General features: G+C 43.1%; 2 protein-coding genes across 3 annotated transcripts in view; both read right to left on the reverse strand.

Moving 5' to 3' along the window:
- Nucleotides 1–27124, reverse strand: part of POLN (DNA polymerase nu) — a 244747-nt gene extending 217623 nt beyond the window's left edge. The window contains exons 1-4 of the mRNA XM_090035427.1: nucleotides 26997–27124; nucleotides 12494–12640; nucleotides 3158–3222; nucleotides 1139–1663 (exon numbers count right to left, since the gene is read on the reverse strand). Coding sequence (XP_089891553.1) covers nucleotides 1139–1663; nucleotides 3158–3222; nucleotides 12494–12626 — 723 coding nt within the window. The 5' untranslated portion in view covers nucleotides 12627–12640; nucleotides 26997–27124. The remainder of the gene's footprint in view (nucleotides 1–1138; nucleotides 1664–3157; nucleotides 3223–12493; nucleotides 12641–26996) is intronic.
- Nucleotides 13553–27100, reverse strand: HAUS3 (HAUS augmin like complex subunit 3). Of its 2 annotated transcripts, none has more exons than XM_090035425.1 (5): nucleotides 26997–27100; nucleotides 23575–24564; nucleotides 21142–21584; nucleotides 18789–19017; nucleotides 13553–16101 (listed from the first exon to the last, which is right to left on the reverse strand). In XM_090035425.1, the coding sequence occupies exons 2-5, from the start codon at nucleotides 24484–24486 to the stop codon at nucleotides 15874–15876; spliced, it is 1812 nt and encodes a 603-aa protein (XP_089891551.1). In that variant the 5' UTR covers nucleotides 24487–24564; nucleotides 26997–27100; the 3' UTR covers nucleotides 13553–15873. The 2 variants fall into 2 exon arrangements, with proteins under 2 accessions (XP_089891551.1, XP_089891552.1); XM_090035426.1 differs by having other exon boundaries at nucleotides 23575–24567; nucleotides 26997–27015.
- Nucleotides 27125–27394: the final 270 nt, after the last annotated feature.

The raw sequence follows: 27394 nt of genomic DNA on the forward strand, positions 1-27394 counted from the left end.
ACCTCCACCTGCCCCAAGCTCAGCCCTAAAATATGTTCTGGTCCAAAGTCAGATTGCAGATCTGATCTCCGTTCTAATTCTGATAACAAAGGCAGGATCACAGGTCTTGGTTATAGCACAGAAAATGATGAGGTCAATTGTTTTACAGGACCTGAGGGGGGTCTTGGATGGAGGAAGAGGTCATCACCATCTTCTGTTCTAAGTGCCACTCTGCTCCCCTTCCCCTACCTGATCTGCTACTCTGCTTTCTGCTCCTAGCCCTGCCTAATTTGCTCCTTTGCTTTCTGCCCTGTTGCTGTGCTGCCTGTCCCATCCCTGATCTGCTACGTGCCATTTCTGGTACCCGTGCCACAAGTTGGCCACCCCAACCTAGACCACAATATTGGACTGGAAGGGATGACTCCCTCTGCAGCAACAGTGTTGCAATTGCAGGGTCCCTAAAGGTCCGTAAGAATATGCACTTAAGCCCTTCTTCCCCATACACAGAATAACCCTAATAGTCATTATTCCAATCTTTAGTACAAAAGACCAAAAGCCTGAAAAATCAATGTGATCTTGTGTCCTTGAATGGCTGTTAGAATCAAGCCCAGTTGAGATAAATGCATCAAGCTAGATGACTTCAAATCCAATGCAAAAGATTAAATCTGTTGTCTGTACTTTGCCTTACTCAGCAATTCAACTTCCTAATGGTTGGCATGGCAATCAAGAGTTTGAACCAAGCCAAAAGATTCCTCAAGCTTCTTCCCAGATCACCTACTCCAGTGCCACCAGGATTCTCACTGCAATCAATCCTAAGAAGAGAGTCTTTCTCCATGTGGGAGCAGTCTGCACACTCATGAATATATAGACGCACACAATTCTATAGTAATAGATTTTGCTTTGATCCTAAAAAGATGCAGATGAAATCACAAAGTTTAATCAAGTTTTGTACTCATGTTTTGGAAAACCCAAACACAAATTCGCCCAGGTTTGCACAAGACCGAGCCCAGAGTCACAATCCACGTGTAAGAAATTTAACACATTCTGAACAAGTTCCGTTTCACAGTTTCAGGTTTATTAAATCTGATTTTTTAAAAGCATCTCTCTTAGCTCAAACATGAACCTCTCAAAATCATAAAGGCCATTATTATTCACTAACCTGATCAGAGTTAAGCTGTGAAGAACCATCTTGAAATACCATTGTAATCACTACGGCCAATGCCTGTTTAATAGTTCCAAGGAATTGGATTTTTTCTTCATATTCTAAATTTCTTACATCACAAAATGCTTTTTCAGGTGATTCACCTTGTTTGGAAGTCCAATCACACTTAGTTTTACATGGATTAATAGAGTGCTTTTCTGGTAACCATTTTTCTAACTTCTGTGAACAATACATGGACACATCCCGTTTCCTTTTAAGACTGGAAGATTCTCTAAGATTCTTTTCACAATCCTTATTTTCCTTTGTCTTTACTGAAGAGTTCCCTTCACCACTGTGCCATTTTGGTAGACTTAGAATAGCATTAGAATAGTAATTTTGGTTACTTAGAATAGCACTTGAACAGAAGGGGGGCAAGAGTAAGCCCATGCTGGTCTCTCGGTTGCAAAACACTTCATTTTTAAGAGATGCATTTTTTTCAGTGTAAGCAGACTTTAATAATACAGGTACAGAATTGTGAATCTCCTAGAAAAATAAGAAACATTTTAGTGGACAAATTATTCAACTGAATATTAAAAGTCAGAAACCAAATAAATATGAATTGAGTGTCATTTTTTGAATATTTTTCCCCAAGTAATTTGTGGAAATTTTTTTATGCCATCTGAGATGCCTTTAAAAAAAAACAAACCTGCTTCATATTTTGAATTTTGTCAAGTTAAACATATTCTAATTCAAGAAAATATAAACAGAAGGTAAATGTTTAATGTAGATTTAATTTTTATTTTAGTGGAGGAATACATGCATTTAATATCTTCTCAAATGGTCATTATTGCTGGCTATACTGAAAGGGATTACAAATCTTATAAAAAGGTACCCAGTTAACAGCCTAGAAACTAAAGCCTTTCAACCTCAAAAATAAAAAACAAAAAACCCGCAAGTAACTCTTAGCCACAGCTCCCAATCAATGTGCATCTTCCATAACAGTGAAAAACCTAATCTTTAGTGGTTCAATTTAAAAGAAGTTAAAATATTCCATACCCACTCAGTTCTAGGCCATATCCAAGGTAGCAAAAAAGACTGGTCTTTATCCTTCCACCTTTCTTTATATTCCTTAACTGCAACTTTGTAAAACCAAAAGAATCAGCAGTACTTTTCAGACCAGCGTTTCTCAACCACTGTACATACTTAACCCTTGGCTGAAGTCAGCTACTTGACTTTATCTACCATTGGACCAAGTTTATAGTCAAACAACACATTTAAACAGAAACATTGCTTTGTTACGTGTGGCTGGCTGTGACCAAGGTGTTGAGAATCATTGGTTCAGGAAGAAAGCAAATTAGCTGGACAGGGACAAACTATATAATGTGCATGTGCAAGGCAGAAGGATTATGAATTTTTGACCCCAAATAAGAGAGTAGCAGTTCTCTCAAAAGGTCAAGAGGAGCACCCATCACATGCCACCCAAATATTAAAATCAGGTAATTCAATTCAGTATGTTCTCCAGTCGAGAAATAATGGAGAATCCTATATGTAGTACTTGTTTACTTGATGTACATGTAAAGCTGAATTATACATAAGGTTTGGTGGAGGGGGAGAAATCACAAGGAAGAGGTAAGAGGTCAAAATTGAGTGGGCAAGACATGTCACCACTGGCCAGCCAAAATGGGACTCCAGATGGCCACTGCAGAGAAAAGTTCCCAGACTAAACAAGCTGGAAAATGAAATGCTTCCTCAAGATAATGCTAGCTGCTTTTAGAAGAAGGACGAAGAAACTATTTGGAAACCATTAGTGAGCTGACAAAATGAATGAAAAACTGGACTGCTTACTAAATGGATGCCAGATACCTGGCATCCAGCAGAAGCAGAACAACTGTAGAAACTCATGGCTAAAAAAGTATTTACTGTTTTTAATGTTAAAACTTGAAGCATTTTTTAATTTCAATAGCTTTCCATATAATATATGGAAATATATAAATCACACACCCCCCCAAGCAATTTCTTTGTTTGCAGTATGCTTGCCTTTTCATGTTCCAAGAGTGTTTTCTTTTCCCTTAATTTATACTCACTTGTCTCCCCAACAGCACCTTAAATAGGAAAAAAAAAAAAAAAGCCTATTAAGGTTACCTAAAAACTTTCCATCACTATTTTCAGCTGCCTACAACATAACCAAAATGTAATTATTTGCACTGACATTTTCCATGCTAGTTGCATACTTCAGAATAATGCTTATGCTTTCCAAGAGTTAACCATTATCTAAAACAGACGGAGTGAAAGTGTATTTTGCTTATATCAAGAAGTTTGTACTTCTCAGAAACATTAGCACCTCCAGATTGTTCCAATGGCTTGAAAAAAAAGTGTCACCCTGGTATCACTTGTGCCTCTCAACTTTCCTGTAAAAAATCCACCCAAATTTGGTGAAGTTTAAAAAAAAAACCCAAAACAAGTTTCACATATGGTCAGTAGGCAATTAAACACTGGCAGTATTTTTCAGAAGAGATTACTCCTAAACTTGGGATCCAAAAAAAAGAGCACGGCAGTTTAGTTAACCAACTTTAGTTCAGCAGCAATATGCTGTTGGAAACTACCAAACTCAGCCTACATGAATTTAAAAAAAGAAAAAAGTGGGGAATGAAACCTGGATACAAGGAGCCCCAATTTGTCCAATGGGTTTGGCCTACAAAAGAAAAGATAGATATTACCCAAGTTTGATATGCATTAAACTCTTCCACCCCACCACATGCATCAGCAAGGCTGGAAACCTGGCCTTGTAGATCCCCTCAGTTCAAACCTCTATAACAAAAAGTCTACACCTTAGATTTCATGCAGTTTTTCCAGTAGATTACACAAATATTTATTATGGAAAAATGAAGAGCAGAAATCCTGAACACATATGGTTGCTGATCTGAAGAGGCATCTCCACATTAAAAGACATCTTCCTTCAATAGCAAATCCTATGGCAATGGGCAATTAGCAAAAGGGGCAGGTGCCAGTGATTACTAAATCATAGATCCATGCAGAGGCAATGATTGTCCTTTTTTAAATACATAGGGGGTAAAAAGGTGCCAAATAATGCGAGGCCTCTGCAAGGACATGCTTGGTAATCTGGTGGTAGCACCAGATGACAAAAGCTAAATCTCTTTAACAGATTCTTTGCTTCCATTTTTCTGAGCAGGGACAGGGTCATCCCCCACACTGGGATTCCAGACAGACCCAGCGGAGGCACAGCCAGGCCCAGGGTCAGTGAGGACCTACTCAGGGAACTTCTGGTGGGACTAGATGTGTTCAGATCAGCAGGTCCTGACAACCTCCACCACAGAGTGCTTAGGAAACTAGGAGAGGTCATTGCAGGACCCCTGGCACAGCTTTACGAGCACTCATGGTGCTCTGGTGAGGTGCCTGATGACTGGAAAGGGGCCAATGTGGTCCCCATTTTCAAAGAAGGGAGGAAAGAGGACCCAGGAAGCTATAGGCCTGTTAGTCTTACCTTGGTCCAGGGGAAGGTATTTGAAAAAATTATCCAGGAGCACATCTGCAAGGGGCAAGCAGGGGAGTTTATGCTTAGGCGCAACCAATACAGGTTCATTAGAGGCAGGTCCTGTCAGACCAAGCTGGTGGCCTTCTATGACCAGGTCACAAAAGCCTTGGATGCAGGTGTCACAGTGGATGTAGTCTTCCTGGACTTTAAGAAGTCCTTCAACATTGTCCCTCACCCCATCCTGATTAAAAAATTAGGCATCTGTGGTGTCAATGCCTACATAGTCAGACAGGTCGTAAATTGGCTGGAGGGCCGCACCCAGAGAGTGGTGGTGGACGGGTCATTTTCGACCTGGAGAGATGTGGGGAGTGGGGTTCCCCAGGGCTTGGTCCTTGGGCCTGCACTGTTCAATATCTTCACTGGCGATTTGGACAAGGGGTGATGATGTGGTGGCCAGAACCAGAGGGGTTACTATCATGAGCAATAAATATATGCTTTTGGAGACATCCAGGCAATTGTTTAGCAGTTAAGATTAACTAATGCAAAGCTTGCAAGTCTGCAACTTCCAAGTGGAATTTGTCTGTCACAATTTAACCAAAGTGTTGACTCTGTTTGCACTGATCATGGGCCCCCAAAATAAGCAAACTACAAGATTAACTGATCTAACAGGTTTTTTAAAGGTCAGCCATAACATAATTAGCACATTCCTAGGAATAAGAAACCAAGGGGTTGAGCTTGGGCAGAGTAATGCTAATTTCAAACCTCAAAGTAATGTGGTGTAATTTGCTTATTGGGTGAACCCAAGTTTGGGCAGTAACCTTTCATGATAATTTCCAACACCTTTTGATCCCATAGGGTAACAGCTATAGAGCAAGACTGTGAGTGGCTCTAAAGCCAGCAGATTAACATAAGATAAGGCATAAAGGAACGTGCATGTCAAGTGACCAGTTAGAAGGACGGGACAAAAGGACCATCCCTGTACCAAGCCTAGAACCCAGACTCCCAGTGTGAGTGAGGACTGAATCCTGACCAAGGGACCTTCCCATCAGACAGCGTCTATCAGGGATGCCCAACTTCACTGGAACAACTTGGCGCGAACCTGGCATAGAGGGACTGCCAATAAGTTGCCAGCCCCATGTGGCAACTCTTTGTCATTCTATCTGTTGTTATCATTCACTATTAGCTCTTTATTACTGTACTATCTGTTTGTCGCATTAACCTTTCTGTTAACTGTTGTATGCTAAACTATAAGTAAATTTGCCTTTACTTCACTCTTGACTCGCCTCCTCAATCCCGAACCCAGCAACTTAACGGCTGATACACTCACAGCGCCTAACCGGCCTGCGACACACGAAAAGCACCTTGTTCAAGTTCGCAGATGTCACTAAGAGGTGGGAAGAAGTGAGCACGCTAGAAGAGAGGGACAGGCTACAACTAGATCTCAACAGGTTATAGAAGTGAGTGGATGAGAATAGGATGGGTTTCAATACTGACAAGTGCAGGGTGTTGCAGCTGGGAAGGAAGAACCAGCAGCATACCTACAGGCTGGGGAACTCCCTTCTCGTCAGCACAAAGGCAGAGAAGGATCTTGGAATCACTACTGATTCCAAGATGAACATGGGCCGCCAATGTGGGGGCGTGGTTAGGAAGGCTAACAGCACCGTGTCATGCATCCACAGATGCACCACGAGCAGGTCCAAGGAGGCAATCCTTCCCCTCTGTACAACATTGGTAAGGCCGCAGTTGGAGTACTGCATCCAGCTCTGGGCGCCGCACTTCAGGAGGGATGTGGACAGCATTGAGAGGGTCCAGAGGAGGGCCACTCGCATGATCAGGGGGTAGCAGGGCAGGCCCTATGAGGAAAGGCTATGGGACCTGAACCTGTTCAGCCTCCACAAAAGAAGGCTGATAGGGGATCTGGTGACCGCCTATAAACTTGCCAAGGGGGACCAGCAGGTAATGGGAGAGTCCCTGTTCCCCCGAGCACTACCGGGGGTAACAAGGAACAACGGCCGTAAGTTGACTGAGAGTAGACTCAGGAAGCGCTACTTCACTGTCAGGGCGGCTAGGAGCTGGAACCAACTTCCATGGGAAGTGGTGCTTGCCCCTACCCTGGGGGTCTTCAAAAGGAGGCTAGACAGCCACCTAGCTGGGGTCATTTGACCCCAGCATCCCTTCCTGCCCATGGCAGGGGGTCAGACTAGATGAACTGCTTAGGTCCCTTCCGACCCTACCAACTATGAAACTATTGTCCAATGGTCACTTTGTACTTGGAACTGAGAGAGGTGTGCAGTTTAGCAGCTGCAATCATGACTGACCAGGCCTATGTAGGATTGACTCTACTCACCCCACATAGGGAAGGGACTAGAAAAGGTGCTTTAAAGAGAGTCTGTATTGCCAGGTTGGAAAACCGCATCCAATGAGATCACTTCAGCTACAGTCCAAAACAAGTAATGAAAGTTAGCATTGTGGACCATCTGCACCCTGGCAGACCACCCTAATAGTTACTGACAGGAATAGAACAGCGCTTATGCTAGAGAACTTATACAATTTGACACTGACCTCATGCAACGGTTAGGGAGAACATAAGGAATTTTAGATTCAATTTATAAGATTTAGAGCTACCATATTATAAACCTAGATTCCGACAACTCTAAACAGAGAGGGGTAGACTCATACTTGACTGCCTCCTAATGTGGAGATCATAGTCTTGACCAGTAACAGAAATAAAAATTTTCAGGACTTCCATCAGTAAAGTCTTTGATTAATGAGATCTTGATCCCCAGCTCAAGAGCCGTTCCCACAGGCTATGGAGCATGATGTAAGGGAACAGAGATTCACTTTTGATTCCGGAAATGCAGCCACATGCCTGCAGTGGCCTGGGCCAGAAGCTGGAAGGTGCTACAGCACACCTCCCTACTCAGCTGGAGCAGACAGCTTGGGCCAAGGCTAGCCAGCGCCGCCCCCCCACACACGCACCCTGGAAGGAGGATGCAAAGCATCCTGAGATGCTGGAGCACTGCAAGTTAATGTGAATCTGAAGGGGATATGACACAGAAATTCAATAAACCAATTTAACCTAAATCAGTTAAGTCTGATACTACATCCACCCAAGTTTATCTTAAACTGGTTTTGGCCATTTTGAAAGCAGTGTATGTACACTGAACTTCTGTTGTGTTACAGTTTTGAACTGGTTTCAATCACTTATACTGGTTTATGTGTAATTTCTGTACCTAGCCAAGAAGTCTAACACAGACAACACCCAACAAATAAAAAGAACTGCTGTGCATGCAGAAGTGTTACTATTGCAAAATGTATTTTCTTCACACAAGGTTAAAAAACAGCAATTTGTGAATGTGAAACAGAAGTTTCTGGGTTTTTAGGACTGTGCTACTTAGGGGAGTTAAGTAATGTGGCAAAGCCAAAATTAAAACCCAGGAGTTGATTCATTTTTGCCAAAAGGACCCAAAGAACACTCACCAAATTCAAAAGAATGACTTGAACATTATTTCTAACAAAATACTGTGTGTGTATCAAATTTATCAACACAGAGTATGTGTGTACAGCGTAAATAAAATTTGAATTTCACAGAATCATAAAGAAACATTAAATCATCGAGAAGTAGGGTTGGAAGGGACCTTCATCTGATATAAACAGATTACAGCGAAGCAAAGACCAATACGTATGACCTTATGATTATTTTGAAGCATCAGGGGCCAAATTCTAACATCTTAATTTGCACTTGGATAAAACTATCAGTACAGTAAAAGCCAGACATTTGGCCAAAGTAATAACTAGGTTTGATCAAACACGCAAAGCTAGCAATATTAAAATCATGATCTACCTACTTATACTATAGAAGTGGAGATTACTGGTAAGTATTAAACACTGTACATCCACAGTTCTGGTGAAGCCTTTATCTCACAGTATGAAACAACAACATGGTTCAAGTAGGGCAGGGGTGGTGTGCCAGCCATGGTGGATCAGGAAGATATTTTCATGATATCTTTAACATAAGGTTCTAGATATTAATGGCTAGGGACATAATCTGCTTCAAGACTCAGGAATTTTAGTTTTTTCCTCCTTTTCCATCTTCATTATAGTTATTCAGCAGATGTCACAACTTATCCTAAATTTAACTATCTTAGCTGAAGTTTGAAAAAACAACATTAGATGGCAGCATACATCCACTGTTGCTTTCATGGAGTCATAGCTCAAGGCCAGAACATAACATGACAGCACCTTTGGCTGAAATAGAGCATCTCTTCTTTTAAAAGGAACACTATTCTCAATATGCGTTTCCAAGAAAATATCAAAATAAGATTCAATTGTATACTTATCAAAATAAAGTAAGGCCCAAGAGTTTCACCAAACTGAGGTTTCTAAAAGGCTCATCTGAGCAGTTGAACTATTTGCTTTTTCCCCTCCACCTATCATACCAACTGGAAGGCTTACAAGTAAGAAATTTCCTGAACACTAATGAATTTGTCAAATGTGTTCTTATAACTATCAACATCAGGAATTAATAAAAATGTGTTACAATTTTCTACATTGAGCTTTAAAATTACCAAGGTGCACTCCTTTCTCTTCTCACTTAAAACAGGCACACACTCTCCTTGAACCGTCTACATTTACTATTATAAAAGCAGTTCCTCTAATTTGAGGCTTTTAGAATGGAGAGCCCAAAGGTTTAGAGAAACGGCAACATGTTATCATATGGAAAAAAGTTAACTTTTGACAAAAGAATTCACTGCCTGGAAGAGAGAAAGATAGGAGCCTGACAATAGTAGCAGTTAGGGATGGGCAAATGGGGCACTAATGCCAGGCAAGGACTGAGAGAGCAATTTCACCCTGCTGGACAGAGGGAGCAAATCAGAGAAGGGAAGTAAAATGGATTTATACATGTGTGTATGCACACACGTCTCTAAGCAGCCTCAGTTTCTAATTTATAGCTGATTTACCATGTTAATAGACTAAATTTAACATTGACTCTTTAAAGCATCTTTATATTGAGTGTAGTTTTAAAATTCTGACATTCAAAAGTTTTCCTTTAGAAAAGTCTCATTATTGAAGAGTATATACATAAGTTATAAACATGAGACACATGACTAACGCAAACAGAACAGCTTGTGCTCAATTTGCAATCCAATGCTTAAGAAGGAATACTTACTACTATTTTAGTACTATAGTGGAAGATTGCTTGCTTGTTATATAGTGCAGTTACTGTATTATCTATACAAAGATGAAAATCATTCTACTTTATTGAGTTTTAGAAGCACGGGTTGAGAGATACTACTTTTCAAACATAACAAAGTCTTCCTGTTCTGTAAGAATAATTTGTCATATTAAAAAAGCATTCCTCTGGAATGGCCATGGCAAACTAATTATGACATATTGGGCAATTAGTAATGTGGTAGTAATCAATCACCTGGGTTCTGCCACAGCAGTGCCTCCTTTCCAAGACCCCCCAACCAACTCTTCAGTACAACAAAGCTCACCCACCAATACCAGGCTAAATCTAATGGGTGTTCCTGAAGCGAGACACCATTAAGAGTCTTTGGACCATAACTTATGCCCATTCTGCCAACAGACCCTCCCAATTGCTGCAGCTCAGAGTCAAACAGACATATTATGATGTCCCTCCCCCAAAAAGGTGGAACACAGAGAAATGACACAGCACATCTGAACAGAAGGCAAGCCTAAGGACAAAAAAGGACCCTGTTCAGTAGGCAGCTTACTATACAAGCAAGAGAACGTGCCCCCCAAAGAAAAGAGCCCATATCCACTGAGCACAAAGTACTAACAGTCCACTGAGAACAGAAGTGCCAATGTACAGCCCGTAGATCAAAGGTAGGTCATCCAGCCCACAGGCCTAGTCACTGCGATGGTCAGAGCCCCTGCTGCAGAGTTCAGGATAGTGATGCTGGCCCTAAGGAAGTTCTAGGATCACCTTAGGAGAAACCATGTCCTAGTCCAATTAGCCAAGGGCAACTGGAGCTCAAACCTCCATGCAAAATGATTGAAATAATGGCATGAGCAACAATGAATACATTAAGAACATTATACAAGTTGTTTTGGTTAGTCACTAGACTAGAGCATAAAACAGCCAAGCTACTACTCCAAGGAAACAGGTGCCACTGGGGACAGATGTTACCTCAGATGGAAGAGCATCTAACTTTATGCATTCTCACCCCTTCCATTTGTAGAGAAGGCAGTTCAGGAGATGAGAGGAAGCAAAAGGTAACAGCTCCTGTTGCACACCTGTGTGATTTCATGGACTTGGCATTAGACCTCTTACCCATCTGTCAGCAAAACTAAACTTTTTTTTTTTAAATCAGAGTCCTGTCTTCCACCTAGATACAGTTATTGCAAAATCAACAGAAAAGGAGGGGCATTGATCAAGCTGAACTTTCCACCAAGATGACCAAGTCTAGTGTCCTTAGTTTTAAAGGTCTACTTCTCCAGCTGGCCAGGATTAAGCTCAGAGCAAACAAAACAAATGCATCATCCCCCCAACCCTGCTCTCACTCAGCAATGATACTGGATTTCTAGCTATTTTCTGGTTTTTGAAGGATTTTTAGACAAAGATCTTAAGCCCAGCACTACAGCATACCATGCCTGCCATGAACAGTATCTCACACACAAAAGATCTTGGCTGAAAATCATCAAGTATTAGAATAATCAGACTAACATAACTAACATACACTGCTTTTCCTAACTGTAAATTTGCTCCAGATTTGGAAGTCTGCATTGGCCAACATAGTTGTTTATGCATGAAGATGAAATTATTTCCTCTTAGTTAAAATGACATAAGCACTACGTGGTAGGCATCTTCTCTCTTTTCTTCCAATCAGTCCAAAAGAGGAACCCTGGACACTCACAAAAGGAATTACATGCATGTTAATACCCGTTCAGTTTCTATTTGGAACGAATTTGATAAAGACGATAATTTCATGGGTCAGGAGGCCTGGCCAACCTTTTTTTTTTTTTTTAGTTTTTTAATGGAGTTGATGGTGTTTTGAAAGCTATAGTCATGGACACTGACTAGGCCCAACAGGCTGCCCAATAATGCTTAAAACATAAAGAAAAAGTAAATTGACCTGTAGGTTGTTTAGCATAGAGAAAAATCCAGGTAAACCATTCATTGCTGACATGTTAACCTACTTCTACAGGCTTACAAAGAAAGGATGCCATACATTTGTGCTATCTGACAACACATAGAACCCCAAAACAAATTTACTTTCACTATTTTAGTATTCCTTGATTATTCTGGATTTCTGTTAAGTCTGCCAGTGGAAATGCCATTGACAGCAAACCTCAGTGCATGACAAACAAATTTCTAGTTCAGTTTTTTCCTTTTCGTACACAGATAAAAAAATATTGAACCAGTGTTCTCTGCAAAGTCATCATCATTTGTACTGCATAGGACAGAGTATATGTATATGAATAGGCTCGTATAAACAATTGCTACAGACGCAAGAGCTAAATAAAATAAAGATGCAACTGAAACAATGCCCGTGCCGGATCCAGAATGAGTCTTGGAACACTTTTTCCTTTGAAAAGGAGTTAATATTTGACCAACTGCAGAATTACAGTCTTGTTTCAAAAAGCACACGTGCATATGCACATTATACTTGAGCACCTGTAGTCCTATTTCACTAATGAAAAACAAGGTTTTAATATGACTGAAAAAAGCATTTCCAAACTATTGCAGGTACTCCTACATAAAAACTATTCTCTCTTTATTCCCTCTTCTCCTCACTAAGTACATCTTTTAGAATTTTCCTTTGTCTTTTCATTTTCAGGATCTAGTCTCAAAAACATTTATCTATCATATGAAATGCAGTTAAAGTTGAGCAGGCATTTTTTTTAATACTTACTTGGTTCACTTTTTCTGTTATTATAAGTTTCTTCCAAAGGAAAAGATTGCATAGCTGACATAATCCTCTGAGCTATATTTGATAGAGGCATCTTACAAAGATCACATCCTACATACTCCTTGTAATGTTCCATATTTCTGATTAATCCTAAATATAAGATAGAGGAGAATTATACAACAAACTTCAGGACTATGGAAATCAGTATCGATTGCACAAATCAGTAATAAAAAGATAACTGCCTAGCACACCAAACTGACCTAGACTTTAATGTTAGCCACCAAAGCGATTTTCTCCTACTTTGCACACACAATTTATCCAAGGGCCACTTACTAGTATCAGCAAAGGCTGATTAAGACAGAACGGTCCAAGTGGCAGCCCACAAGAGATTAAATGGTGGCCCTGGAAACCAGGGACTGAGCAGTGCCAGTGCTCATTCATTTCCCTCTTCCCCCACACAGATTCAGGGTCTTCAGTCACCACTGCCAACTCAAACAACAGCCGTAGCAGGGAGGTGTGGGGAGAAGCAGCAGCATTATACACAGCAGCTCCACCAAGTCACACCAAGAAGATGCAGCTAGATGTGTTGTCAAGCTCATGAGAAGCTCGGAGGTAGCTCCATCATAGGGGCCAAATAGGACAGTCTTGATTCAAGAAAATAAGCAATGAAGTGTGTTTGCGGGGGTGGGGAACACTACACAAGTTTCATACAGACTGCCAGCAGATTTTCGAAGTAGTGATATCTTTTAGAACAGAGGTTCTCAAACTGTGGTCCGTGAGCTCCATTCAGGCAGTCCACAGAAAGGTGACCCAAGACTAAAGTTGACACCGGACTTCCCAGAACTTTGCTCAAAAAAAACACGCATATCCATTGCATTAGAAAGGTAAGACTACTGCTATTAAAATATGAGTTGTGTGCTTCGATTTGTAGAACAAAAAAGTTTAAGTGGTCAGCCAAGACCCTCAGCAATTTTCAAGTGATCTGCAAAAAAAAGTTTGAGAACCATTGCTTAAGAAGGTATTCAACTACATAGTACCTTTATTAAGGCCCCTGCCACATACTGCATGTATGGTACAAGTACAAAGTTACAGAACACCTCACATTTTAGCATTTTTCCCCAATAGCAGACATTAAACAGAGAAGACTGCATTTTCTGTACCCTATTAGTAATATAACCAACTAAGCTGAGGGGCCAGTGGGACAGAAGTGTTGGGGGGGGGGGGGGGGAAGAAGCCTAAAACAGTGTGCTAGGTTGTCAAGTGGAAAGTTTTCAACAGTTTTAGAATTTAGTATTGTACTAAACTCAGGTACTCCAAGATTCACAGAGTGCCTGAATCTTACCCAATTCCTAACTTTGTATTCAAATATCTTTCAGTCGACCAAAAGTCACATTGTAACACCTGAACAAAATGTAGGTACCAAATTTGAAGAGTCCTTCGTTGAGTCAGTAAAAAAAGTTTTATTGCTGAAACCTATAGATTAAGAGTCAAAACGTTACACATTTTATTCTGAGCAGTGCACAAGACTAAAAATGAACTCTAAAAATATTTATATCATCAGAGCTTATGGTATTTCAAAGATTCAAACTATCAACTGGAATTTAACAACTGCATTTCAATATGTTCCTCTACATACTCATTTGCCACCACTGGCTCCTTTCACCCTGCATTTGTCTGATATTTCCAAAGGAAGGTTCTATCACCAACCAGACAATATTTTCCCTTCTTTGCAGGGAAATATTCATCCTACTTCATGACTGCAGACAGATTGTTTTGAACAAGGATCTGCAAACATTTATTTCTATTCGCCATTTTTAAACTCAGAAACCAAATCTCTCGGCTTTTTGAATACGTGACTGTCAGTTAGATAACCTAAGCTGGAGACAAGCATAGGCAAATAACTGCCAACATGCTAGAAACTTTCCATTAATGACTCCAGTACGTTAGCTAAGCAGCAGTTAGTCGATAAAGTCAAGTCCTGATGTTAGCTTTTTGCAGCCAACAAGCCTGTATGGCAGGACAGTGCTTGAAGAACCTTACAACACAATAGGATGGAATATACACACACACAGTCACCCCTACCTTCAAGTAAAAAAAAAAAAAAAATGCAGCTGTTTCCAAGTGCCCCCTCCCATTTCTTTACTTATTTTTAATATCTTAGGCAGAAAGTAGGGTTTGAGAGTAGTTGTAGCTGTGATGGTCCAAGAAATATACAATCAAGGCTTTTTTATAACACATTTTATTAGATCAACTGTACAGTATGAAAGTAAGGGCACTTTGTGTCTGAAAGCTTGTTTAACATCTCTCCCAATTACACAATTAGTTGAGTAAAAGTTATGTCACCAGAAAAAGTCTTGGCTTTCTATGGTAGCACTGAAGTGATGTTGCCATGATGGTCCAGAAAATATACAAGCAGCAAGAATTTTTGAGGGGAATATGTTTTATTGGATCAACTGCATGGTTAGGATACCCAAAACCTTGCCCGTCAATCACAGTACCCTAACTACCCAAAACCTTGCTTATGTATCCGAAACATTTAGCTGGTCTAATAAAAATATCACCCACAAGAATTTCAAAATATGTCTGCCAGTGTTATTACAGGATTAAAGACATCGTAACAGAATCCAGACTAAGCCAAAAAGGAAATAGTTTGCTGTAGAATAAACCATCAGAACCCAAACATCCCTAAAAGACCCTAGTCAAAAAGATTTCAAAATTCTTGTGCTTTGTGCTTGAAGGGTCTGCACCACCACAAATGAAGAGGAGCACGCAGACAACTCAGGGAATTCTGGACAGTCTGGGAAGACAGAGAGGTGCATACATCCTGATCTATGCTCAAACTTTTAGTTACATCTGTCTCTTAGGTTTACAAGAGAAGTTATTATAAAATTTTACTCCTAGGAAAATTGCATTTCAGAAGTATTGTACTATATTCAGTCCTTAAATTCCAACCTTTAAAAGTTCCAACCTTTAAAACACTTCTTCTGTACTAACTCTGTAGATCGCAAAAGAAGACTCTTTCACGGTGACTGAAAGCAAAGGGAGGGGGAAAAACGGATTCACAAGTCTTCATTTTGCTCAGCTCGATAACCTAGTGAAAGGCAACAGTGTAGCAAAAAATCAATCTGTGAAGTAACTCATGTAGATACTCAACCTGTTCCTTCTAATATTTCAGTTTGAAGGTTTGAATCTGCATGCCAAAACTGTATTCCAAAAAGCTGTGAAAACAGCTGTTTGTTCTCAGTAACACTGATAGATAAATCATTTATCTAAAGTTTGTTTTTTATGCTGTAGATTCATAGACAGACAGCCATACTAAATCATTTCCATGTCAAAATAGATCAGTTTATGATTTCATTTTCAGGCATCTCGCATTTAATCCTCTAGAGACCAATAGTTTGGGCCTTAGACTGGTGCTGTACATTCTCCACAACTTCTTTCAAATGATCTTCATCTTTAAAGAAATATACATATAGTTTTCTTTCCAACTGTAGCAGTGAATTGGTCTCTAAAATCTTTCTCTTGGCTTTCACATCAGCAAGAAGATCCATAATAAGCTGATTGAGTTTATTTAAATGAACTTCTAGTTGATGAAACTGCTCAGTTAGCTCCTAAAAAACAAAAAGCAAAATTTATTACATTTGCATCACTGATTCACTGTTTAACTACAAATGAAAACTGTTTTTAGTTTTCTGAAGATACTTTGTTAATGGACTTACGTGGGGAAAACTTTACAAGAAGAGAAAATTATGTACTTGTTTTCATTTGAGCCAAACGTAATGCCATTATTCACATCTAATACCAGAAGTACTTCCATTGCATTAATACAACATTAAGCTTTTATTTAGGCTACGTAGGGGTAACAGGATCTGTCCCTTTATTTCATGTTGGATCAAAATGACATAATACCTTATTTACTTTTAACACAATTAATTCAAAGCAGCAGTCAAACAAGAATACTCAAACTAAAACCAAGTTATTGGCACCTGGATTTCCCTCCCCCATTTTCACTGCTTAGAAGGAAACAGCTGTCAACTTCCATCACAAAAGACCAAGGAAACAGACATCCCTTGTCACGCCACAAATGCCCAAAATTTGTGGCCATGACAAAGGTGGTGTCAATTTGGGCCATAATTTAGCAGCAGATATTTATTTTATGGCACAAAAGCACCAGCAGCCCAGAGCTATCCACACTCTCCAGTCACCCCACAGATAGAGGGGTCCCATCCTGTGCATCCCAGGAATGCCCAAGCAAGACACATCCCCAGGACCCTCAGCATGTGTCTTGGTAAGTGAGGGAAAAGCAGGGGGGGCGGAAAAAAAAAAAAAAAAAACCACACACAAAAATGACAGCACCAGGCCCCTTAAGCCCTGGGAGAACATGTCACCTGTTGTCCTGCCCATTAATGTTGCAGGAAAACACATGATGCAAGTTTTGCTCAACAAAGCAGATAAGCTCTGCTGGCACACATCCTGGGACCCAGCTGATCCCCTTCATTTGAGGGCATCTAATCTATTTCTAGCATACTGTAAACCAGTTTGTCATTGGATTATGAGCATCTACAAGTACCTACTAAAGATGCACCAATACATCAGTGCCATATCAGACTGGAACTGATAAAAAGAAAATTAACATTATCGGCTTTTTTTTGCCCAGTGTAGCTGATAATGTTAACGAATAAATATAATGTGCCTTCTAATGGGGGCCCCCAGACGCCATGTGCATGTGCACAGCTACACACATGCACACAGCTGCATGTATGTACGTGGCCCAGAATACAGCTGGGAAACGTAAAGAGCAGAGCCCTGCATGCAAGTCAGTAGAGAGCAAGGGGCATGGGAGAGGGAAGGGGCAGACTGGGACACCCACAGTGATGGAGGGAGTAGAACATGAGGTAAGGGCAATGCCAAGCCAGGGCCAGCTAAGGGAATGGGACAGAGCTGTGGCCAGCTCATCCAGGGGGCACAGGGAAGAGGCTGGGATGACTCAGTTTTGTCAGCCAATACTCCCTGGGTCCTACCTAGCAGTAACCTAGCTACCGAACTGTAAAGTAGCTGAGGCCACAAAGTTGTGCCTCCTGCTGCCAGGCAGGCAGGGGACACGTGGCCAGAGCAGGGTGCTCAGGGCAAAGGCAGCAGGTTGGAGAGCCCCAGGTGCGCAGCAGGCAACCTGTATCTGCCCTTGACCTGCTCCAGTTAAAAGCGTCCCCATGCTTAAAAATTGTAGCGCTTAAACTAAAACTCACTTGCTGAGCTTTAGTCCAAGTGCCTCCACCACCATTTTTAAGTTCCGGGATGCTGATCCCCTAGATGAGGTACCCGCAGCTCTGCCCCACTCCCTGCCCCAGTTCTGGTTCCCATTCACTGTCCTGGCCAGGTAGCACCCCCAGTTCCTGCCCCACTCCCTCCCTCATTGTGGGGGCCTCAATCTGCAGCCCCCATTCCCCTTCTCCCCCACAGACTTACCTGCAGGGCACTGCTCTTCCTGCTGCCCAGCTGCATTCCTGCAAATTGGCTATCGGATTGGTATCAGCCAGTATGCCTAGTTAATAACTGGTTTTCAGTATCAGGCAAGAAAATCTTTATCGGTGAAACCCCTGGCGTCTACAATATTCTTCTTTAAAAAGATTTACTTTCAAGAAAATAAAGCGGCTTTTCATTTTTGTGTGATGTACCACTGCACAATGTTCAAGTGTGTTATAATCTATTTAATCAAGAAAGCACTGAGTAATATAGGGTCTCTATCACAACAATTTTGATACTGGTATATCAGTTCATTTAAAAAGCCAAAACAAGTTGCATTAGTTATAGGTTTTCATTCCCTCTTAAAGTTATTTTTGAGGTATGAAAAATTCAGAGTTCTATAGCAATGCCCTTCTACATATACAGAATGCCACTTAAAATCCATCCATCCACAAGCTCCAGGCTAATATGAAATAAATTGAATAAGATGGAGTATAAAGATTGTAAAGATTTTTTGTTTTGTTTTATTTCAAGGTAGCAATACAAAAATTGCTAACAAAGGAACTGGAAAACTGGTATGACTTCTGTAATACTCAGAGGACATACCTACCTGTGCATTAAAAAAACCTTTACATAAAGGATATGCCAATTGTCAAACTCCTATGACTAATGGCATGACCCAGGAGATACTTATCTTTGAAAACAACTATTTTTACTTCTTTTTGCATGGACTAGCCAAATAAAAAATGGTAATTCCATATTCATACCTTGGCCTTACATATGAAATGCAAGATTAATAAAGCATTAACTGAAAAAGTCTACTATAAGGACTTACCCGATTACTAAGCAAGATTTGATTTCCACCACAATACAAAGAGTCACAAAGGGTATCTAAAGCAGTATCCAAACTGGACAGAAAAAGAGACTGCTCTTGAGAAGACACTGATAATTGATCTTGCACTGAAACAGTGTCCTGCTTTAATTTCTGAGCCTCTTGTTCCAGACCTTCATGTGTTCTAAACAATTGTTGTTTCTGATCCTCCCCTTCCAGGAGCTGGTATAATCTACAAAAAAAAAAATCTCAGTTAGCATTCTGACCACCAACTAATCGATCAAAAGAGTACTTCTGTATACAAGGAAAAAAGTCAGAAGAACTGGATTTTTTTTTTTAAACTAAAATAACAGAGACAGGGAGATTTGATAACCTTCAAATACAAAAAGAATTGTTATAAAGATGAACAGCTATTGCATCTACGTGGGACAAAACAAGTAGTAATTGGCTTAAAATGAAACAAGGAGGATTTAATTCAGGGGCGGCCAATTATTTGATCCCACTCCACGCAACAGTTCACCAAAACTCCCTATGTGGCCTTCCAGCCCACATAATTGCCCACCCCTAGGCACAGAGAACAAAAGTAAGGGGAACTGAACCTTTGTTCCCCCTTCTCCCTGTACCACTCCCCCACCCTGAGCCCCAGCACGTGGCCAGGGCAGTGCTGTGCTGTATTCCCATGTGCTGCCTCAGGACACACAGATGCAGCTCCTGCTGGACCCGGCTGCCTGCCTGGGACCAGAGCAGGGGAAGAGGCTGCAGGGAGAAAGGGACTGAGACCTGCAGGTTATCCAGAGCTGACCAGACTGCTGCCATGCTGGTTTCCTCCTTCTCCTTGCACTCCCCACCCCGACTCCCCAGTACACAGCCAGCCAGTGCTGCACTGTGTTCCCACGCACTGCTTCAAGCCATGTGGGTGCAGCTGGTGTGGCTCCTACCCAACCCAGTTGCATGCCAGGGACTTGGGGTTGGGCAGGGCAGCAGTGCACAGGAACACCGTGCACACATGCAGCAGAACTTGCCAGGTCAGCAGCTACCCCCATGGCACTCCACATGGGGCTAAGCCCCACCCACAGCAGTCCATACCATGCTCCAGCCCACACCTGCTGGCCCTAGCCAGCACACAGCTTCTGGGGGAGTTGTTCCTAGTAGGGCTACAGCCAGCCAGGCTCACATTACCAGTAGGAGGCAAGGGGTGCAGTCAGCTGGGTGCTCTGCTGTCACACAGGGAACAGCCCCACTGGAAGCTTTGTTTGCTGGCAGGGCCCAAGCCAGCAGGGCTGTTCTGCTCCCCTTGACTCCAGCTGTAGCTGATGGTCCTGCACCTGCTGCACCACTCTGGGCAGGCAAGCAGGGAAGCTTTAGCTGCACAGCTCCTGTCCAGTGCATGGGCCTCTGGCTCCAGATCCCAGCCATCTTTCAACCACTCCCCCTGCCCACAGGTGGCTGCTAATTGTGTTGGGTGGGTAGAGCAGGTGGAAAGCAGCCGGGAGCTCCATACACTGGGCAGGAGCCACCCAGCTAAAACTTCCTGACCACAGTGATGTGACAGGGGCAGGAACAGGGGCAGGGAGGGGAGGGGAACAGAACAGCTCTGCCAGCCCAAGCCTGGCCAGCACACAACTACCAGCAGGACTGTTCCTGGAGCAGCTGCAGCCAGCTGGGTTACACTCTGCTCCCCTTGCCTTGTGGTGGCTCCTCCTCTCACTCCTGCCCCTACTGTGCCACTTTGGGTGGGCAGGCAGGCAGGCAAGAACTTTCAGCTGGGCACTTCCAGCTGGAGGTGAGGGGAGCAAAGCACAGCAACAGCCGGCCAGCTGCAGCCACAGAGGGAACAGCCACGCTAGAAGCTATGCGCTGGCCAGGGCCCAGCCTGGCGAGCGCCACCAGGAGCATGCAGTGGACTGTCCTGGCAGGGGTGAGTGGGGCTCAGCCCCATGTGAAGCACTGCAAGGGCAGCTGCAGACCAGATCCAGTCACTTGGCAAGCTGGATCTGGCCTGCAGGCCATACTTTGTCCACCTCTGTTCTAATATATACGATTATTCCCAGAAATGGTAGCAACAGCATCATAGATTTGGCCTTAAACATTAATACCATCCACAATGCCTGACTTAAGGTTGTAACGTGAGAGAACAGACAGAGGGACAAACTGTTTTTAGCTATCATTACATCTTAAAAAAAACAGCACAAGCAAGTGGCAGGTCTTTCATTCCACGTGTGTACTCCAGATGAGTTACAGCTTCTCAGTAAGCTGCTGCAAGAACTTTATTATGGAAGCTATTAGACAATCTAACCCTAGGGGTCTCGTACAGGTCCTCAGTAGTACTTTAGAGATCCAAATTCATGATGCTTACCTGTGAGAGGCATCATCCCTTGAGTCAATCGTGTTCCTTGGCAATGTATGCTGAGATATAAGAGGGTCAGACATCATCTCCAGTCTCTGCTCCAATGCTTTCCTATGCTGTTTCAGATCTTGTATCAGTTTTTCAAGGTGACGATGGATATCATGATGTTTCTTCAGTTCAATTTCATAAGCTAGCTGAAGAAATTCAAATGATGCTTTCTGTTTCAGCAGTTGGTCACACACACGATCTTGTATTGATGTATAGTAATCTTGTCGAGCAATCTGCAGATCAAAATCCCCTTTCACCACAGGCATATTCAATAGTTGTGCATTCTCCTTCACAAGGGCGGGCAGAGTTTCATTGTTTATTTGAGTCAGATGTTTTTTTATTGATGAAATTTCACTGTTTAAGCTAGAGATTCTAGTCTCAAGGTGTTCTTCTTCTCCAATAATCTACATAAATGCACAAAAACATTTTTAAATGGATTGAGGTCACCTAACATTTTTTAGTCACCCTTCTCCCTAAAGTTTTCCAGTTCCCCAAGGAATTCGGAGTTTAATACAGTGTTCAGGCAGTTACCAAGGTAAGAGAAAGCTAGCTTACAACAAGGTTCAAAACATTAGTAGTATTTGAGAACCATGCTTTTGGTAGGTTTTCCAGGGATGCATTTATGCTAAGTGGCCTCTAAAGATGCCATCCTAAATTATGCTAACTTCTTTGTTCTGCTACTAAAAACAAGAGACTTTAGTAATAATAAGCATAAAGATTCCTATTCAAGAAATAATGTGCTTTTATTTTTTTTAACCAGCCAAGTTGACCATAGATGATGGGTCTGGACAACTCTTTTACTAAATATAAACCAACTATAGTACAAGGTTTTAAGCTTTATGACATCAGCAATATATTTTCCACTAGATTAGAAGGAAAGAAAAAGAGGGAATGAAAGAATAAAGCCTACCAAAAATACTAGTCTCAATGGCAGTACATTTTAGTAGTTACAAAAATCCATCATTTCCTCACTCCTTTGCATGTAGTACTTTCTATCAGTAGGATGGCTCCGATTAAGTGTCTCTATGCTCACAAGTCATCCAGACTCCCTTGGACCCTTTCACAAAAGCATCCGACAAGCACCCAAACCTGACTCCTCTCAGGCATCCAGGCTTCTCCCCCACCCCCAGAAGAAAGAGTCCATTATGACAATTTAGGAAAGAACCACATAACACATAAAATATGCTGATTGCTTTGATCAGGACAAAGAGACCATACAAAAAAGCCCCTCCTATTTTGACTGAAACAAACCTGTATGTGATTGAATGAACATAATTTGCAAACAACTTGCTTTCTGTGTCCTGACAATGAATGCTGTATTTACATGAATCCAAGATGACTTTAAATTTAAGTTGACCTCCCAAATAATAATTGTTATAACTTTTCCATGTATAGAATCTAAGTAGGGGAAAGTCATCTTAAATTCATCTCCTACCCTGCTGTGGTGGGAAAGCAGCAGCAAGGGGCAAAGGCTCCACCCTACCATGCACCCATCTGCCCCTCCATGCCTGTGTTTGCTCCCCCTGCCTGCCTCTGCCCCTCCCCCCCAGCCCTTTAACCTCTGTGCCTACCTGCCCACACAGGTGCTTCCAAACCAGCTAGGGACATGAGGCAGCAGCTCCCAGCCAACTTAGGGTTGGACAGACTGGAGCCAGAGTAGGGAAGAAAAGAAGGAATAAGCATAGATAAAGGCAAAGGGGGAGAGGGTGCAGGAAAGGCTTCAGATTCCCCACCAAAGCCTCGATCACATGCCCCCTCCCTCCCCTGACAAATGAGTTATTCCAGCCCAGGGCAGGTAGCAGCTCAGCTCTGGAATTGGCCCTCAGCTTGGTACTGAATTTCTGCCTGCCCCAGGCCAATATTCAAATCCAAGATGAGGCTTCATCCCATGCTGATTTTGGGGAGCTGGGGGAACCTCACCCTGCATTCATATAGATAATGGTAAGTGGGGCACAGTAGATGTTAAAGTTTATGCTAAGTAACAATAAGGGCACAAACACATTTAACACTCGATTTAGCTAATACTCAATAAAAACAGACTGAGTTCCCACAGCTGGTATATTATCAATGGAATACTATATACATCATGAAGGGATTGAAAGCCTACATAATTTAGATTAACTGATCAACTGAAATAAGCAGGTTACAATGAAAATTTAAAAAATAAAGGTACTAAAAATTTTTGCTAAATGTGGTAAATCTAAAAAGACAAAGAGAACTAACAGCACCATTACAGGCAGTTTCTGTAAGCATGCTAGAATCTGATGCTATTTCACTGTAAATATTAGATGTGGGTAAACAGGAATACAACTTTAAATTCAACTGTGATCCTTTTATTAAAATTAATACCAACATACCCATGCTTGTTTTCCACACAGTTCTCTAACAGCTTACCTTATTCTTTAAGGATTGAAGAGTGTTATCTGCCCACTGTAGAGCTGAATTCATACTTAGGTCATTAGCTTTCAGTTGAATTAGCTGATGTTGCGCACAAATATATGCCATCTGCAACCTAATCATCTCGCATCTGTCCTCACAAACTTCATTATGCTCATCAGAAATGAACGGGTTGCTTATATCTACAAGTTGAAAGTTTTCTTCCTTTGAACTTTCAACCAGTTCAGATATACCCTGAAAAAACTGTTTTTTTGTGTAGGCAGTAAGTGCTGCAGTACTTTGTTCTTCCTGACACAAATATTCATCCAAGGCATGTTGGGACAAAAACACTGGATGAGAACCTATTCTTTGTTCTGAATCTGAAGCGGTGAAGAAAGAAGTCAATTTCCTAACTCCTTCAGTAAGAGACTGAAGCTCATTATTAATATTATTATTTGACACACTGAGAATTCCTTGTTTCTCTTTCAAAGTTTTAACTGCTTCTTCTGCTTCATCATTCAATTTTAGTAACACATGGCTGTTGCTGGAAGCCATCATTTGAAGCTTATTTCGACGATGAATTTTTAGGTTTTTCATCTTCTGAAGAGCTTGCAACTCATCCTCTAATTTCTGAAGTTCTCCTTCTTCCTGGCTATTGGCCTTTGAATCCAAGGACGTACAAGTTTTAAGAACTTCATCCAAAGCTTCTTCTTCTAAAACAGGTTTACCAGATTTAAGAAGAGTCTTAAAATCTTGCAGTTCCTTTTTGGAGAGCACATGATGCTCATTCACATTTCCACAGAACCACTCCAAAAATGACCTCTCTTCCACAGTCTCAAACAGCCAATCAAAGTCTTCTCCATTAAGCTCAGCAGCTTTTGGATAACCAATTGCCTTGAGCCTTTCCACAAACTGATTCCCACAGTTCATGATTAAAAACCAAAATGTGTGTGTTATCTACCAGCAGACTTAAAAAATATCCAAACAAAAGGAAAACCTGGAGCCTGCCTGCTATCCCAATGGTAAACACAAAGAAAAAAAAAATGGTTTAAAAGACAGGTATTTTTACAAGTCATTCTGCACAGAATAAAACAAGCAACAGATTACCTAAGAAAACAGCCTACATATACATATATACAAGTTCCCCAAAGTATACAAAACTAGATTAGACAGCCATGAAATAGCAAAATTGGTTTCTAGTAGGGCTATCAATTAATCACCATTAACACGCACGATCAACCCATTAATTGGTTCTTGCATTAATTTTTTGAATGAGTTAATCACTCTTATGGGTTTTTGCAGCCCCCACCCAGGCTCCACTCCACTCCACTCCCTCTGGGCCAGGCAGTAGTGGCAGTGCAGAGGACCACTGGGTAGCCCAGGTGTGGGCTCCGAGCAGCTACAGCACGGAGTGGGGGGCCGCACAGAGATACAGACAGCCTGCACGCTACTTGTGGAGCAGTGCCACACTGGTAGGTCTGTGGAAGAGGAGGGGCAGGGTGAGAGGGAAGGGGGTGGGGGGGCAGATTGAGGCCCCCATGGTGAGGGAAGGAGTGGGGTGCTGATGTGAATGGGGCCTGGGGCTGGTCATGGGATGGAGCCACAGGCAGCTCATCCAGGGATGTGGGGGGGTAGGTCCCCTCCATAGTGTGTACCCCCAGGGGAGGCACAACAGATACATGCCCCCTGGACTTGTGCGCAGGGCAGAGGCGGGCTGTCTGCTGCAGGCTAGAGCTCTGCACCTTGCTGCCTTTGCCCTGGGAGCCATGCATTGGCCATGAGTCCCCTGCCTGCCTGGCAGCAGGAAGCACAACATGGCATCATGTCATGACCTGCCCTGGCCCTGGGTCCCATTTACCCCAGCACCTGCCCCACTCTCTCCCCCATGGCAGAGGCCTCAATTTGCCCCTCTCCCACACCCATTCCCTCTCCCCCCTGCCTCTCCAAAGACTTACCTGCTGGGCACTGTCTCTCCATCTCTCTGTGCCTGTGTGCATCTGTCTGCCCCTCATTCCCAAGCCACAGCCCCGCCCTGCTGCTGCCCCTCACTCCTGACCCACAGTATCCTGCAACCCCCTTCCCAGGCTCCAACCCCTCCCAGACCTTCAAATTCATCTCCCCCCTCAACCATACAAAGTACCAGCATAATTTTGAGTTGTTAGCTGTGCGATTAAAATCATGATTCATTGCAGCTATATTTTTTAACCATGCAACTAATCAAGATCACATTTTTAAATCATTTGACAGACCTAGCTTCTAGCCAACATGTTTTTTCAGCTGCCTGGCAACAGTTGATACCAAATCAAGTCCAAATTCAGCACCTATTTCAACTCAGCTAACATGGAAAATGGAACTGGGAGCCTACCTGCTATTCACAGGAGCAGAGAGAAGTTGGCTAGATGGGACTTCCAGAGCTCATTTTGACCCACCTGCTGCCAGAGGCAGGATCAGCTCTGTCCAAACTATCCCACACAAACCATCATCTAGACCAGGGGCAGGGAACTCATGGCTCGTGGGCCACATTGAGCATAATTTCATCCGGACTGCAGCAAATACAGTACAACTTCATAAATTTAGTACTCAAAAATCCAGAATGTTTGAAATCCCGTCACTTTTTAAAAACACACTGGGCAGTAGCGCAGCCAGTCCCACAGCACTGGCCACAGGCAGAGCTGTGGCGCGGGTGACAGTAGCAGCCGTCATGTGCAAGCTTCTCCCTCCAAAGACTCGGGGGGGTAGCAGCAAGCAGGCTGGGGCTGGCGCACTACAGCCATCCAGCACAGTGCAGCGGCAGCTGCTCCCTGCCTGCTAGCTGCTACCCCAGTCCCGGGAGGGAGAAGCTTGCTGAAATCCTGGAAGGAAAGTACATGTCTTCCTACTTTCTAGAGTCAGCCATCACACCAAAGAAGCAGGCAAGTTCAACGTTTTACATTTCTCTCTAAAAAATAAGTTGCTTTTTCACTTGTGTGTGGCCTACAAGTCATTTTTCCTATGGTCCTGTGGCCTCCAAAAGGAAAAAGGTTCCCACCTCAGTCTAGACCCTGCATGAGGCTGCTATCAGCCCTGACACAAGAGCTACCAAGCCGGGAAGCCACATCCCGCTTCCACAACACAGAAATCCCGCGCGGGGCCACGGCCCTCACTGCAGAGGGAGGCAACACACTGCGGCTCGGACCCGTACGACCACGGGGCAACATTTCTGACTGACCCCACGTCTGTGGATCCAACCCTCAGCGGAGGGACAGTGCCCGGCCTTGGTCCCAGCAGCAGCGCTGGCCAGGCCTCGTCAGCCCCCCGCCAACCCCCAGAGCCTAGACCCCCCCACACCCGGAAGCAGAAACCGGGGCGGGCTCCCCTCGCAGGTCCCCTCGGCGCAGGCCACCCCGCGCAGCCCAGGGGTCGTGAGTGACAGTCAATCCCCCCGGCTCGGCCCGACTCACCGCGCGCTGCGAGGACGCAAGATGGCGGCTGGGCGCCGCTAGCAGCTCAAAGCGCGCGCCGCCACCCTCAAACGGGGTGGGGCCAACGTTCACCGGCTCACTTGGCCCCACCTCCTCGTAGTGGTGCTGGGGCGAGGGCACGTGATCCCTGTCGGCAATGCTGATTGGATGATGGCCCTCCACGTGTTTCCCCGGATCGGAAGGGGAGACTGCACCGCACTACACAACCCAGCATGCAATGCGCGCCCAAGGGGCGGGGCGGTCTGCGCCTGCGCTCCGTATTTTCCCCTTCCCCCCAGGTGGCCGACTATAGCTCCCAGCGTGCATCGCGCCGGGAGTCCCACCGGGGGGTGGGTCTGTGGCCAGGCCGCGGGGCGGGGTTGTGGCGGCCCAGCTCC

Source organism: Crocodylus siamensis, chromosome 2, assembly GCF_052110815.1.
Source record: "Crocodylus siamensis isolate JL-2025a chromosome 2, ASM5211081v1, whole genome shotgun sequence".
NCBI classification, from domain to species: Eukaryota; Metazoa; Chordata; order Crocodylia; family Crocodylidae; genus Crocodylus; species Crocodylus siamensis.

Coding starts and splice junctions, on each gene's coding strand:
- HAUS3 (XM_090035425.1), bottom strand. CDS start 24,486: ATGAACTGTGGGAATCAGTTTGTGGAAAGGCTCAAGGCAATTGGTTAT. Junction 21,585..23,574: donor TTCAATCCTTAAAGAATAAG/GTAAGCTGTTAG, acceptor GCATTTATGTAG/ATTATTGGAGAAGAAGAACA. Junction 16,102..18,788: donor AAATCTTGCTTAGTAATCGG/GTAAGTCCTTAT, acceptor TTTGTTTTTTAG/GAGCTAACTGAGCAGTTTCA.